General features: G+C 27.5%; 4 protein-coding genes across 13 annotated transcripts; 1 reads left to right on the top strand and 3 right to left on the bottom strand.

Annotated features, from left to right (window-relative positions):
• Positions 1-312: 312 nt before the first annotated feature.
• Positions 313-2,432, bottom strand: LOC127065308 (KICSTOR complex protein kaptin-like). 6 transcript variants are annotated; one of them, XM_050997468.1, is made up of 7 exons: positions 2,041-2,425; positions 1,693-1,958; positions 1,449-1,615; positions 1,200-1,372; positions 995-1,070; positions 636-927; positions 313-558 (listed from the first exon to the last, which is right to left on the bottom strand). In XM_050997468.1, the coding sequence occupies exons 1-7, from the start codon at positions 2,243-2,245 to the stop codon at positions 487-489; spliced, it is 1,251 nt and encodes a 416-aa protein (XP_050853425.1). In that variant the 5' UTR covers positions 2,246-2,425; the 3' UTR covers positions 313-486. The 6 variants fall into 6 exon arrangements, with proteins under 6 accessions (XP_050853425.1, XP_050853424.1, XP_050853423.1 ...); XM_050997467.1 differs by having other exon boundaries at positions 1,194-1,372; positions 2,041-2,423; XM_050997466.1 differs by having other exon boundaries at positions 313-927; positions 2,041-2,432.
• Positions 2,433-2,451: 19 nt separating this feature from the next.
• On the top strand, positions 2,452-5,483 carry LOC127065307 (little elongation complex subunit 2-like). Of its 2 annotated transcripts, XM_050997463.1 has the most exons (10): positions 2,533-2,604; positions 2,805-2,871; positions 2,951-3,204; positions 3,288-3,521; positions 3,634-4,049; positions 4,179-4,393; positions 4,460-4,647; positions 4,721-4,868; positions 4,964-5,192; positions 5,265-5,483. In XM_050997463.1, the coding sequence occupies exons 3-10, from the start codon at positions 2,953-2,955 to the stop codon at positions 5,461-5,463; spliced, it is 1,881 nt and encodes a 626-aa protein (XP_050853420.1). In that variant the 5' UTR covers positions 2,533-2,604; positions 2,805-2,871; positions 2,951-2,952; the 3' UTR covers positions 5,464-5,483. The 2 variants fall into 2 exon arrangements, with proteins under 2 accessions (XP_050853419.1, XP_050853420.1); XM_050997462.1 differs by having other exon boundaries at positions 2,452-2,604; positions 2,805-3,204.
• A 129-nt stretch (positions 5,484-5,612) lies between these two features.
• LOC127065309 (annexin B9) lies at positions 5,613-8,094 on the bottom strand. Its single transcript, XM_050997471.1, has 7 exons — positions 7,896-8,094; positions 7,474-7,522; positions 6,924-7,305; positions 6,692-6,844; positions 6,443-6,616; positions 6,175-6,356; positions 5,613-6,088 (listed from the first exon to the last, which is right to left on the bottom strand). The coding sequence occupies exons 2-7, from the start codon at positions 7,498-7,500 to the stop codon at positions 6,035-6,037; spliced, it is 972 nt and encodes a 323-aa protein (XP_050853428.1). The 5' UTR covers positions 7,501-7,522; positions 7,896-8,094; the 3' UTR covers positions 5,613-6,034.
• A 1,240-nt stretch (positions 8,095-9,334) lies between these two features.
• LOC127064989 (zinc finger protein 148-like) lies at positions 9,335-16,264 on the bottom strand. 4 transcript variants are annotated; one of them, XM_050996742.1, is made up of 17 exons: positions 16,164-16,264; positions 14,306-14,411; positions 14,116-14,221; positions 13,643-13,747; positions 13,366-13,552; positions 13,056-13,242; positions 12,901-12,989; positions 12,150-12,423; positions 11,966-12,020; positions 11,688-11,874; positions 11,409-11,584; positions 10,968-11,337; positions 10,537-10,871; positions 10,153-10,461; positions 9,968-10,078; positions 9,695-9,897; positions 9,335-9,582 (listed from the first exon to the last, which is right to left on the bottom strand). In XM_050996742.1, exons 1-16 carry the CDS (start codon positions 16,195-16,197, stop codon positions 9,709-9,711), a joined length of 2,820 nt encoding a protein of 939 aa, XP_050852699.1. In that variant the 5' UTR covers positions 16,198-16,264; the 3' UTR covers positions 9,335-9,582; positions 9,695-9,708. The 4 variants fall into 4 exon arrangements, with proteins under 4 accessions (XP_050852699.1, XP_050852698.1, XP_050852700.1 ...); XM_050996741.1 differs by having other exon boundaries at positions 9,335-9,897; XM_050996743.1 differs by having other exon boundaries at positions 9,335-9,897; positions 11,409-11,566.
• Positions 16,265-16,376: the final 112 nt, after the last annotated feature.

Below are 16,376 nucleotides of genomic sequence, written 5' to 3'. Positions count from 1 at the left end.
GACGAGCCAATCACGTACAAGTCCTGATCGATGCTCCCTCCTCGAACATCGACCGTCGATCGTCATACCGTCCAATGACGTTGCGATATGGTCACATGATCATTAGTATACCTGGCGCACCTTCACCGGTCAGACGGCGCGAAAATTGTAAGCTTTAAAATGTCTTTCTATATCGTTTTATCTTTTTTTTATTTACTGCAGACTTTTGAAAAGGAAATCTTCAACTCTATATAATTTTTTTTAAATTATTATATAATATAAACAGTATGAATAAATATTAAAGGATAATATATAATATATTACAACTGAAAGTAAGAGTTATTTCGCACGACATTATTATTTATTGTATTAATTTCTTTTTTTAAATTTTATATGTATAAAAATACAAATTAATTTAAAAAAAAAATTACGTTAGCAATGGGTTTTTTTTGTGTATTATAATGAATTCAAGAACAAAATATTATATGGATTGACATTTCATTATTTTCACCTACCACTCTTAATTAACAAATTTTTAAACATTTCCTTCCATTTATCTTTAACAAGTACCGTATTATGCTAAAAAATGAGAAATAAAATATAATTATTAATACATGGTTTACAATTGCAATATTTAATGCTGAAAATATTGTAACCTGTAATATATGCACTCCTCGTTGCGTAAGAACAATAAGTTCTTTCATGCCATCATTGGTTATATCCATATAAGATATAGAATGCACAGGAGCATCAAATAATTTTCGTACAGATAATTCCCATGTATCACCTGATAATGCAAAAATTAAAACTTCCTGTCCATAGGTCCCTAATAGTATTTCATTTTGACCATCCATGTTTATATCCGCAACACATGTACATAATATACAATCTGATAAATCACTACCATTTAATATCATGTCTTTTTCCATTCCAAAATGCAAAATATCCCTATCAAAATGTATTACATTATTAAGAACATTGATATTAAAATTAATATAATAATAAATTTGCTTACATAAAAACAATAGCATTGCTTGTATTACCAATCAAGATGTTCAATATTGGATCCTCATCTGAGAATGATTCTTTAGCTATTAAAAAAAAAAAATTTTAGTTAATTAGTTTTAATAATAAACGTATTATTACTACTCAAAGTTTATACAAACATATTATAGTTCAATTTTTAATTTTATTTAATTATAATATAAACCTACATTTACATTTATAATTTAATGATGATGGTGAAGGAATATTATTTCTATGAGGAAATATATGTATACTAGAAATTGGTTTATCATATCTCAATGACCAATTTCTAACCATCTGTATTTCTAAGACATCCACTAATGCTACTTTGACTAAACCACATTCACATCCAATAGCACTAAGTCGCCTACAAAAAAATTAAGAGTACATATAATTACAAAATCTTGTTTATAACAATATATAATAATTATTATATAAATTACCATTTATAATTATCAAAATAATAAACACTTATCCATAAACAAATAGCTTGAATATTATGTAGCTCTGGAAAATATTTTTCGATAGATGGTTCGATATATCCATGAGTTAATTTATCTTCCATAATCATATGAATCTTATAATCACTTCCAGAAATTAACCAAATGACCTGTAAAACAAATGTAAAATTAAAAAAACAAATTTATGTCTTCAAACATTTTTTAATAATATATAATAAATAAAAACCTCATTGCCAGAAGCTTGATGTGGTAATATCGTATGATATAAATGATATGGAGTATATGATAATTCTACCATAAGACAGTTTTGTGCTATAGTTTCAATTGTATTATTTTCATCTCCTTCTCCATCTACAACACCTTCAGAATATATATTCAGGTATCTTTCAACTGATGTATTCGTGCTTGTTTTAATAATTGTTATTCCTATAACAAATCCATCACCTACATCCATTTTGTTATAAGCATCAATTGCAATAATTTCAGCCCCATCTAACAAAAATGATGAAAGATTTTTATATAAGTACAACATTTTCAATAGATTTTATTTGACATTATACATAAAATCACAAACTAGGAATGTACGTGAAGAGTAATTCCTTGACTACTGGCCTCAAATTCCATTTTGGCGTAATATGATATTCGCACGAGTATATCTTTCTTTTTAAAGATGCCACCAAAACTTTATTAACCCCACTAAGTGAACATAATTGTGTCATTGAATAAATATTGCTTTGCGAAGCCAACGGAAACCAATGTGCATCAATTAAATTGGTCATGACGATACTATATACACTGGTATTACACGAAAATAATCCTACAATTATCACTTTTATGTAATCTTATAAATAAATGTATATATCCTTGATTTTTGGAATGTTTTACGATTGACGATAGTTGATATTTAACATTCTAGGATACTACACATGAAACTTAATTACCGACACAGAACGATTCATGCTAATGCTTACTGATAAGTAAACTGTAAATTTTTTTATCTACGGATACATATCTACCGATGATCAACACAAATGCGCATGATCTAAGAAAAGGTTATAAAAACATGAGTGTCTATTATACTAAATGTATTTAAATAATTGTGACATAGAAAAATGGAGACATTTTTAAATATTGATTGGTAAATATATATTGCGAATCTTTTATAAAAAACAACAATTATATTTTTTATTTCAGACATAATCTAATTATATTTAAAACCATTTATTATTTTTATATATGATATGTATTATTATTTCAGTTATGATTACACTATTTTATTGTTTTTAATTATATATAAGATATATATATTTTTTAATTTATTTACAATGTATATTTTAGGAATCCTTCTTTAAATGACATTTTGGATGATGTATTTATTAATGAAGAAAGATTAACACGAGAAAGTGTAATGTATAGACTATTACATGGAAATTTTGTAAATCCTTTTGATAATATGGATGAAGATTATGAAGCTGTTAAAATAGATATGATTTCAGAAGATCCAAATAGTCAGGAAGAAAATAAAAACAATGTGATGGTAAATGATATTTCACAGAAAGAATTAAAAGAGAAGAAAATATATGTACCAGGTTTAGTGAAACGACCATGTAAATTTCCAAAGATGTCCGAGTTGAATATAGAAGAGCAACATGCATGTTTACGGACATTATTAACATTTTCTACTTCTGAAAAACCAAATTTAACTGCTAAAGATAAAAAAGATTTAGCAATCTATTTTGTAAGTGAAATAAACAGTGGTAATTCTATTATTAATATGTCTTGCAATATATTGCTGATTTTTAAAATATGGTGAAATTTTAGAGTCTCAAAGAAATTATAAACGAAGAACAAGATCAATATTTAGAATTTGTTAAGGGAAAGTGGGATGGAATGAAATTGCAAACAATTTATTGTGAGGATTATATAAATTTACGATGGAAATATAAATTACTCGATATCCTTAAATTACCAAGATATTATATGGAAACTACAAACATTCCTTTTGTTTCGGATAAAGAAATCACAGTACAATTTATATCCACTTGCTTAAAAAAGGTAAGAAATTATAATTCAGAAATATGAATAATTAATTTTCTTTGATATAAACTAATTACAATATTATAAAAATAAGATAAAAAAAAGTTATATAAAAATTATATACTTTTAGGGAAATTTACCAAAAATAATTTTACCACCTTTGACTAGACCTTTTATGTTACATTGTAATTCTACAAGATTACAAGAAAAATTTCCAGTACCTGATGAATGCTGTAATACATCAACAATGCATTTCAAATTACCTGTAAGCAAGGACCCAACTTGTGAATTTCTTGCTCAGACCAATGATGTAGATTTAGTTATTTCGTCCAGTGGTCTAAACTGTTTAGCAAATAATGCTGGCCCAAATTATTCAAGAACATGGGTATTACCTATCACAATTAAATCTTTCAATGGAAAAAATATTATATATATTGACAAGCCACCACCACCTAATTGTGCTACTATACCACAAAAAAATAATTGGGTTTTCAAATATATTTTAAAACAATCTATATTTCAACAAAAACCTACGAAATCAGAAAGGTAAAACAATATTATATAATAGCCATCATTATAATAACTTTTGCATCATTTATTGTATGTATATGTATATATATATATATATATATATATATATATATATATATAAAATATATTTTTAATATATATTAGATCAGGTAACATAAAAGTGTATGATGATGATTTATTCGGAAATATTAATTCTGAAAATTATATCACATTAGAGGATGACTATGAAAGTAAATTAAATATTTCCAATAATACAAAAGATAAAACAAAGTTTGAATGTGAAAATACAGATGAAAAAGATACATCAATGGAACATGAAAATGATAATGTAAACACACATAACTTAGAACAAACGATGTGTAAGTTTTAAAAATAAATTTTCTAAACTTGTAAAAAAAAAATGTTAATGATAAACCTTTTTTTAGCTGATTCACAAGAACAATCTGATAAGGAAGATTATGAAGATGATAATGATACAGAATCATGCTGTACAAATAATGTGTCATATAATCTTTTTAGAATTGGACCTTCTTCTACAGAACAAAATGAATTAATGAAAAATACAATTAAAGAATATAAAATGCTAGTGCGCACAAAAGAAGATGGATATGAGGTTGGTAAAAAATAATTATTGTTAATATTTGTAATTGTAGAGAACTATATAGAGCTCTTAAAAAAATTTACAGGAATTAACACCAACACTCAGGCAAAAATTACTTTTAGTACCAAAATTAGAACATCAACTTGCATTTGGAGCAGAAGCTTTAACATTAGAAGAAGGATTAAAACAATGGATTTCTTTAATATTTCGACCTGACACATATCTTGCAAGAGGTATGTAACATGGACAATTATGTATAATAATATGTAAGTATATGGTAAGAAAAACTTACATGAGATATATATATATATATATCATATTTTAACAGTAAGAATATCAGCACAATCGTCAGAAATAATACAAATAGAAAAACGTACTACTATATCAATTAATAATGAAATCAAGCGGCTTTATAATATAAAAGCAGAAGATACATTAACATTGTTGCACAATGTTATTCAAATTTTATCAAATGTTACTCCTGGTTGTTATATCATCAGACACATTAGTCGAAATGGAGCTTTTGCAACTGTTTACAAAGAAACAGATACTAAAGGGTATGCATTGTTTTTTACTATATTGGATAAATCCTGCAGCTCGAAATAATTAATTTTTGTAATGTTTTTTAGGAAAAACATTTTAGACTTACATACAATTTATGGGTATGTTCAATTTCATACAATACCTAATACACCATGGCCTATGTTAGACAAACTATTGGTAACACCAATGCATAAACATTTTAAAAGAATGCCACTTATGTTTTATCCCCAAAAAGAGAGTAATAAACGAAAATTCAAACAGAAAACTAAAAATAAGTTAAAATAAATAAAAACTAGTCAAGTTAATTTAATGTCTTTATGAATTATTTTTGTAAATAATTATTTTTTTAGAAAGAATTTTATATTTTTAAGAGATCTAAATAGTACAATAACAGAAAAAGAAAAAGGACATGTACATTTACGGATATAGAAATATGTGTTTTAGTAGTATTTTTAATAAACGCGAAGTATTTAAAAGTGTACATTAATTATAACAATTATTCTGTTCATGTGTTAACAATTTTAATATTTACTCAAAAATAAATCTCTCTATTAGACAATATATGTAGGCACAATATATATAAGTGTATATAATAAAAATATATAAAATGTGTAAAAAATATTAATTTATGCATAATTAAACTTTTTTTTTATATATAAGCTACATGGAACTTTTACTATGAGCAAAACATCAGACCCTCGTTATGACAATTGCATTTTAAGAAAAATTGAGATTCTAAACTAAATTCATAGTTCGAATATCAGATAATATTGCATATTATACTGATATTACTGTACGCTATAAAAGTTCACTTATACTGTTTATAATCTTTATACATTAAATATTATGATCAGAATTAAGTAGAAACTAAAGACAAAAGAGCTTTTTTATAGTCACCAGAGGTATCATCCTAAAACATATTAAATCTTGTAAATATAATGAAACATATATACTAAAGATATTCAATGAATTTAAAGAGACAGAAGTAATACATACAGCAATCCAGCTTTCCAAACTTTTTCCATATCTTTCTTCAAATGCCTTTTTAATATCACCTAAATCTATTTCACTTCTTGATACAATAATGCGAATCAAAGTTTTATCTTTTGTTCCAATACCATGCATGCTATCATATAAACGTTCAGCAAAGAAACCCACTTTTGATTTCACACATTTCACTATAAAAAGAAGAATAGTAAAAAACAAGTGAAATGAAAAATCATATATTTATAAACTAACTCGAAAAATAAATTATTACACTAACCTATTCCCAAGAGTCCTTTTTCAATGCTTCCAGAAAATTCTTTTTTAATAGCAACTTCTATGTCATGTCCAGCAATTTTTTCATATTCAAGAAAGGTTTGTCTCAATTGTTGATAACTCCGTGTTATTAATATAGCATTAAATTGAGATTCATCAGTACCCCATTGTTTTTCACCTATGATAAAAAAAAGTTAAATTTGTAGATAAAATGCAATGTATCAGATAAATTAAATAAGATTTTTTTTCATACCAGCTTCATAAAGTGCTTGAGCATCAGCAGTTGCTTGATCATGATCTATTCCTTGATTCTCATCTCTATTAGCTTGAACAAGAGATACTAATAATCTTTTGAAATGACCTGAAGTATCTCCCTTTAAATCACTTTCCAAAGTTTTACTATATACTGAAAATATATATATTCAAATTAAAATTTTCTTTAACATCTAATTACAAATAATAAATCTACAAAAAAAATAACTCACAATTCTCATAAAATGCAGCAATTGTGCGAATGCCATAATTACTAAGAGTACAAAGAATTTCTACAATTGCTTCTTCGTCTGTTCCTAATCCACTTACTGCATTATGCAATTCTTTCGCATAATAATGTGGCAAAGGTGTCATAAGAGCAATTATTACATCTTCTAATTTCCCTGTAAGCTCACTTTTAAGGTCACTTATTAAATCTTTTCCATATAAAGTTTTATAAGCTTCTGCAATTTCTAAACGTTGAACAATTCCTCTTCTAGTTAATATATCAATAATAGCTCTCTCATCAGTTCCAAAACCTTTCATTGCTTTTCGAAGCACAGCTGCATCTGCATTAGCATCAAATGGATCTGCAGGATACACTGTAGGTGTGCACTAAACAAATTATTTAATAAATTTTTAAGAAATTAACGAAATTCCTTAAACAAAATATCAATATAAGTTTTTTTTAATGAGACTAAAAAAAAAGTATATAGAAAGCAAAAAGTAGGTCATTAAAAAATTCACAAAAAAGAAGTAAAAAATCCATGGTTTATCATTTACCTTGAATGGATAATATTGTTGAGACATCGTAGGACAGTTATAAATAGCACTAAAAACAAATTAACTTTATTAATACATATACTTTTAACAAGTTATGATTTTATATCTTTTTCCATATATAACGTAAATTTGTATTTCATATATAATAAGCTATATCTCATTATTTAAAGAGTTCAAATGCTAAAGTAATTGAATATATCAATTTCAAAGAAAATTAGCTGCCAACATGAAATACATCTATATGAGTATAGTGCCCTGCCCACTTATTAATCATCCTTGGCATTTGTCAAATATTTTGTTAAAAAAATTAGTTGAGATATAATAATCTCTAAATTTAATTACACACACACACACATTACATATATTTCACTTTATTATTTATATAATTTATATGATAAAAATGAAAATGTAATATACTTTACCAATAGTTTTGCTTTAAACTACGAAGCTTCCCCTACGCCGTATAAACGTATAATGATAGTGTGAAGGTTGGAACACGTCAATATGACGGTGTTTTATCCGGCGATGAGTAATAAAGTATCGTTTCCTACTTATTTAAAGAATGGCAGTATCTAGTGAGTAATCCCATTAGAAAAAAACTTATATAAATATATTACTAAGAAGTATATTCATTTGCAAGAATATGCATAGTTCATTTATTTTTTATTTTTGTCTTACTTATATTCCTTAATTAGAAATGTATTTTATGGTGTGGGTGTGGCATTAAATCACATGTGATCTTAATAATATATGATGATACAGCCCTGTACACGTCACGATACGATACGCCTAATGTACTAGTGTTATATGATTGGTTAATAAAAAAGAACGTGTTCTTGTCATTGGCTATTAACTTAAAAGAATTGAGGTCGAGTTTTAAATAAAACGCGGCAATACACGAATACCTCAATTTCAAATTAAGAAGAACATAATAAATATTTTTATAAAATTACTTTTTTATGTTTACTTCGATATACATATTATTGTAAAAAATTGAATACAATTTATTGTGCAATATCAAAATTCAAATGCGAAACATTATTCAATTTTTTATTTGGTAATTACATACAATAAAATTTAACGAGAAAATATTCAAACGGGGTATTTTTTTTTTTGTAACTTTTATAGTGTAATTTTTTACACGCGCACAAGTGTAATATAAAAGCTAATTTTATACGTATCTCCAATATGAAAATCTTTTCACAGTCTTATCGTATCATTGTATTCTCTAATCAGATACTTATATCGCAATTACTATGCTTATTTTTTTTCTGGAGATTAAAAATAAATGTAATTATTTCCATTTAACTTAATCTAACCATTGCTAAGAGAATTATTACGAAGTTATATATTATTTATCGAATGATACGCAAGACATTGCCTAAATACAGCCACCACAAGGAATAAAGGAAATAAATTATTTTTTAAAAAATGAATAAAGATACTATTGATCTAATTTAAGTATGCGAAGTATAAAAGATCGATAAAGATTTAAAAAGTGAAAAATATAAACTTTAAAATATGTGCAATGTGTGTATGCGTGTGTGTATGTGTATGTGTGTGTATGTATGCATTTATTTGTGTATGTGGTGGTGTATATCATCTAGTTTAATTTTACTTAATTTTACTTAAAATTTTACTACCAATTAAAACATATTTTATAACAATTGTGAGGCACGTAATTATATCGAAAACTTTTATGCGTAAATGTGACTATTACTTTGAAGTCCTATCTATAAACAGATGTTTTGCTTTTAGAAAGACTAATATAAAGTGTAAAAACAATTACTATCGTCATCGTTTTACGAAAAGATGGAATCATAATATCATATTATACTAAAGTTAAAAGAATATACTAATATCTTGTAAAAATATAGTTTTGTAATATGTACAGGAGTATTAGCTAATAATTAGAGATTACATTATAAATTCGTTTTATCTTCAGCGACGACGCAAGATTATTTTTCAAAGCGAAATCAATTTAGAAACCACATCTAATATTCATCGAGTCGTTCTTCTATAGTTTTTGAAAATGTGCAATTATTCGTTCGTTATACGAAGTATCGTTTCTCTTGCTCATAATTAATTGTTCTGTCCAGCTGGAAACAACTGCAATTTTTATATTTAAAAATGATCGTAATTCTTTATCGTAATGCAATTGTAATGGAAGCAGACGCGAAACATCAATGAACTATCAAACGCAATAGAAAAATAGATTAACTTTTTTTCTCTTTTTCATGAGTCCAAATCTGGAAGAACACAATTGGTATAACTATCATTACTGCTGCTGCTGCTGCTGTTATTGTTATTGTTATTGTTGTTGGAAGTATCCCGCGTTTCGTTGAAGTGGATGTCCGGTGAACTACCCTTACCAATGAGAGGATTCTTTGATTTCATGAATTTAGTCTCGTGCGGACTGCAAACCTATACATTTAGGAGGAACGTTTTCTTTTTCATAATTCTGATGGCATTGTATGCTCTGATAGCGTTTTACTTGAAGCGAAAAGCAGTTTTGATCAACATTTTCCGTAATGGGTTTATCTACTGATGATGGAGAAGTCAATCCATTGTCCACATGATTGCAAGCATCTTGTTTATCCAATACCTTTGAACAAATGATCATAACATTTATACATATATACATATATGTAGATCGATCGTACCTAAAAAAATACTAACCAGTTTTCGTTTATCATCGAGTAATTTAATAACTTTATCATCTTCGGTACCACCGATGATACCTGTTCCTAATTTCTTTCCAAGAATTTTCACTTCTTTTTTACATATATTATTCGGACTATTACCACGCATATTTAAAGGTGCTATTGAATTTTTTAATAGATCCTCATAAGGAGAGAACATTTTCATATCTTGAAACTGTGTTGTTACTAATTCTTGACCATGATTTTTCGGTCCTAAAATCTTGACTTCTCCAAAATTTGGATAAATTTTTGATAATGGAGATAAAGTCTCGTTATTTCCGAAGGTCTATGGAACGACATGTTATATGAAAGGAGTTTGTTAATTACTATCAGTTAAACATATTTCCTTTCTCTTTCTTACCTTCGTAGCTTGATTTCCCGAATCAAGAATTTTAATCTCTGGATGATTGAGAGATACGATTCCAGTACTGTGATCATTTTCATCAAAGACCATCGGTAGTTTCATTTTGGTGTCATATTCCGCATGATCTTGTATGGTAGAATTGTTAATAATAGTCATATCTTCTGATATACTTTGATTAGCCTTAAGGTAAGACAACGTATTACTTATTATCGGTGTCGACGAATGATTCTTATATAATGAGGAGGCACTTGTTTCTCTCGATAAAGCAGCAATATCATTTCGATGGTTAAGAATATTCGCAAAATCATGATGATTCGAAATTACATCTAATCCTGTACAATACATAAACGTATTAAACAATTTCGGTAATAAATATATATAAATATAAAACATTATAAAACTTAATACTTAAAATATTATAAATTCACCTTCGTCGTCGTGTTCCGTAATATTAATACTGTTATGATCTATACCTAAAGATTTAGAACCAAGAATGAAGTCATCAATTTTCGATTGCGGTAAAAAGTTAAGACCTTCTATGAAACGATCATCGAGACTTTTGCTTTCTAAAATTCTGATATCTTTATCTTCTAATATCTCAATCGAATCCATTGGTATCTGCTTTCGTGTGGAATTGGAATTTAAAACCATAATCTGATTATCGGCATCACCGATAATTATATCGTTATTGTTATGTAAATTTACAACATTAATAGCATCCGATTCCTCGCTATTAAGAATTGCCATATCATGCGAATTTTGAACCATAAGATCACGAGCTTCGTTACTTGTCATTACCTGATATTAGATTTGTATAAAATATTTATATTTCTCACAAAATAATATCAATTAGGATATTTGAAGATTACCTCGTAACGACCATCTTCAGTAGCACGAACAAATTGTATCCCACCTTGAGCAGCAAGATCCAATAATTCGTTACATTCATCGGCCGAAGAGATCGTGGATGGATCAAACGAGCGGTGCGATTCACCTCCAATGTGTTCGGAATATGTAAACTGAGCATCTAATGACGTAGACAGTCCTATCATTTTATAATGAATCCAAATGGAAGTAAACTTATATATAGTAATGACCACGTATTATATTTTTTTATTATTATACGCATGAGAATAAATAAAAGATACCTTGGTGAGATTCAGATCCAGAATCAATAGCAAATCGTGATTTTCCATCAGATTCTATTTTTTGAATGACAGAATTTACGAGTGGCATACGTATCTGTATAGATTTGATGTTATCCAGATCTTTAGTACCATTAGAATTATTTTTCTCAGTTGTTCTCGGATCTTCAGTACCAGTTGAAGAAAGGATCTATAAAAATATATATGAACGTTCGATATGTGTTAGAAATTTTTTTTATTAATTTCTTTTTTATAAATCTAAAATATGCTTTTATCTCTACCTCGGGCATCTGATTTCCTTCCTCACCAGGTAGTTGTACTATTCTGACATTTTTACTATAGAATTAAATATATATAAGAAAGAGTTTGAAATATATAAAATAAGATATTAAAAAAAAATTTTCGAATGCATTTTATACTTTTATAAATATTTCTGTGTATAATGTTTTTTAATTTAATACGTACTTTCTCATAATATTTTGATCATTGAGTCCGGCCTGCGGACCAACTGGTTGCCGATATTTAATACCATGTTTATATTCTTCGTGCGATCTCAATGAAAATCTTCGTGGGAATTCTTTACCACAAATTGTACAAGTGTATTGCATTTTTTCTGCATGCGCATGTGCCTTGACTTTATGACACACTAAATTCGACATTTGATTAAATCCTTTACCACAAAGTTCACATTTATATGGCCTCTCATTAGTATGGGTGAACACATGATTCCTTAGATTACCTAAACAAAATATTTTATAATATTTTAATTAAAACGTACAAATTATATACGATAAATATTTTCTATATAGCGTTTACTCTTTTTTTAACAATTTGTTTGTTAATACATATCCAATAACAAAGTTATTGTTATTCTTATTTTTATTTAATTTATTGTCACCAATATTATTGCAAATATATGACATAAGCATTTAAACAGAATAAAATATATATATATATCACCTTAATTCCTCGTACCAAATAACCTACGATCATAAATACCTTTAATTAGAATTCGTTGTTGAGAAATAATCCTTTATATTATCTATTAAAACTGAAAACAAATTGTTTGATGTTTTGTGTATTTTCGTATTAATAGTTAGCAAATATAAGCTTTTGTCGAATTTTAAATGCCTAAAGATATAAATATTTCTATATATTAAGAAATAAATGAAAAAAAAAAAAAAAAAAAAAAGTGCGTTAAATAAATTACGATTACCTTTTTGATGAAATCCTTTCCCACATAGATGACACTTGTGCGGTTTGTGTTCAGAATGCGTTTTTCGATGTGAGATTAGCGTCGATACTCTAAAACAAGAACAATTTATTTATTTATTCATCCATTGTTCTAATACATCTTTTACTTTTGCGTACCTGTTGAATGTTTTTTTGCAAAATTCACAAACGTATGGCCTCGCGTCGCTATGAATCGCTTTATGTTGACTTAAAGTTGACAATTGTCGAAAAGCTTTACCACAAGCTTCGCATTTGAAATTTCTTTCGTCGGTATGCGTTGGTAAATGTCGCATCAATGTATACTGATGTCGAAACTCTTTCGAACCTATTTTGATGTACGATTTAATATATAAAGAAAAAGAAAAGAAATAGGATCCAGATGCAATCCACATGGTAACAGGAAAGATCTAAAAGATTGTTCGGAATAAAAATAATCGATGATACTTACAAATTCCGCATTCCCAAATTTTTAACGTTTTCCCATCGCGTTTTAAATATTTGACGAAATGTAATCTTGATCTTATGTCATCTTTATCGATCATGCGAGTCGAAGACGAAGATGGACCACCTTCCGTTACCGGATGTGAATAAACAACGACGTTATTATCGTTCGTAGAGATGCACTGTTCTAAAATCTACAAAGAACTTTCATCTTATTTATATTTTATTCCATTTGTTATATTCAATTTAAAAAAGAATAAAATATGTTTTCTCATGCTTCTCACTTTATACTTTAGAGCATCCTTTCCAAGAAGTTTGCCTACTGTACTATCGACTTTAATCACCTCCGAATCGATGCTCGTATCCATGTTCATTGCGTGTGAATCACCCTTTATAAAATAATTTATTAATTGAACTATACCATAAACTAGCGTTTCTCAATCTATGGGCCGCTGCCCAATATGGGTCGCATTAAATTTTTAATGGATCGCGAAATGATAGTTGCTATCTTACGCCAAAGTAAAGAAAGTGATTAATTTTTAAGAGATTCCTAGGATATTCTCGTAGAATCTTTTTACGAGTTCGTATTTTTAAAATAATATACAGCGATTTCGATCTATTAAAAATTGTATGTTATCAACATTTGTGGGTCGCGGTATCATTACAAACAAATAAGCTTGAGAAACGCCATCATAAACTATAAGCAGAAAATTGAATTTGAAAAAGTTCAATTAATTGATGATAAATGATCGTTTACTTGAATCAATTGATGATCGTTCGAAGATGATAAGCTTGGAATAATCGGAAGATCGTCTCTTGTATTAGTATCTTCGGTTTCTTCTTTTACATATACCTCGTATACGCTGAAACAAAAAAAAAACGTTTTATTAGAATAATTTCAAGATTAATAAGGATAAATATAAAATGTAAAGACTCTCAATGATTACCTGATCACTTCGTCTTGAACTGGCCGAGAAAATTGTATCTCGTTTTCATCGTATTGTGTACTTCCCACGTAATCAGCAAGGGTTTCTTCAAAATTATTTGTTTCATCTAATAAGTAAATAAAACACCAAATACGTGATGTATATATATATATATATATGAATGGGTGTGTGCATGTATCTATATATATATGAACTACTATATGAAAAAATTGCATCTTAAAAAACGATATAAAATAATGCGACAAAATTCATTTCAGGAACTAAGAAAATCGATTTCATTGATGATAAAACAAAAAGCTTTTTCTAGCATTGTAATCAGATCCTTTTAAACATATATCCGTTGATTTACCAATCTTTCTATTATTATCTTTCCTAGAAGGTTGCTTTATCTATTCAACGTAAGAAAACATATATATACCTATATATATATATACCATACCTTTCTTTTCGGCAAACGTATCGCCGTATGTAAGCATATGTGTAATATCTATCTACTGTCAGAACTTGAAAGAAGTTGATTTTCTCACACGCAGTCAGCTGTCTCACGTTACAATGTTACTAGCTTATACAATCAACTAGATTACGTTGTACAACATTGAAAGTACTTGCCTTTATGCAATTCGATCAAACAATACAAAAGTTTCCATTCTAGCTTCAAGTTTTTTTCTTTCTCTTTTTTTTTTTTTGACAATATAATTCTTTAAATATTATATATAATAATAGATATAAATTTGTACATATAAATTTAACGAAAAGCCTCGATGTTATAATCGATTCGTTTATTTCTTTTCTTAAAACGTTATAACGTAAAAATTCATTTTGTAAATTTATCGATCAAGCACACATGCTTATTACATATTCTTTATCTTTCTCGGCCTATAACAATAAGATAACAAAAGGGCACTACCACTTCGGGCATTATACCCAAGTGGTTTTTTCTTTTCTTTTTTTTTTTCTTTTTGTCCTATAAAATTATGCATTTCAATCGATCGCGCGCACTCATTTGCCAGAGACATTGGATAGATACTATAAAAATTTCATATTTCTACTGAATTAAATTCCGACATATTTATGATCATATAATTAAATTAATTTCAACTAAATATAAAAACATTAAAAAATAACAGATCTTATTACTTCGATCATAATAAAAATTTATCGATCATTATAAAATAATTGTTGGAAATTATTCAAAATCATATCATTTTTATCGTGATTTCATAAGCACGTGTCGACAATTATTTGATAAAAGACAAAGAACTTTTATATTTATTTTTCCGGATTATTATTGTTGGAATAATTCAAGTTTACAAGATTTTAATCCATTGCATAATGCGAAACAATAATATTTAAAAACGTACAAAAGAAAAATTGATCCTGCTAATACTCCAATATGTAACTACCGGGATGTAATCGATTATTAGAAAAATTGATTTTATAAAAAATCGACGGCTCATAAAAAAAAGTTTAAGACGAAAAGTTTTAAATGAAGATTTTTAGAATATTTAACAATGTAATGTCGATGAATGGATCTGATATTTGATATTAAAAATTCGTGAACTGTTCTTGCATGTAATCATGAAAATGAAGTGTCATGCGTATATCTCTTCGATATTTTGTGTTCGGAAAGACAATCTACGAACTGTAGGGATCAGTAGAAGGGTGATATTGGTAGATGGATTTTTTTTTTTATTCTATCGATGATATTAAATAAACAAAAGCCGCCATTATAAGAGCTCATCTCATTTATGCTTGAAGCGCGTTACGATCGGTTGATTCAAACAAAAATAATTGTACATTTTATACGAGGGAATAAAAAGTAAAATATATAAAGAAAAATATATTGAATTATACTTACAATTATAAGTTTGTAGTAGGTTATTATCGGACATCTTTTTATCGTCAGATTTTCTTCTAAAACTATTCAGTTTCCACGTGGACGTGTATCTTGTGGCTGTATTCGCATCGGCCGCCACTAAGAGATCGTTTATGGCATCTTACAGATCAATTAACATACAGCGCCTCCTAACGAATTAATTTTCAACTATGATCTCTTAATATCGAAAGTCGA

The sequence above is a fragment of the Vespula vulgaris genome, chromosome 7, assembly GCF_905475345.1.
Source record: "Vespula vulgaris chromosome 7, iyVesVulg1.1, whole genome shotgun sequence".
NCBI classification, from domain to species: domain Eukaryota; kingdom Metazoa; phylum Arthropoda; class Insecta; order Hymenoptera; family Vespidae; genus Vespula; species Vespula vulgaris.
The sequence above is the reverse complement of the archived record's forward strand: the minus strand, read 5'-3'. Positions and strand labels throughout refer to the sequence as shown.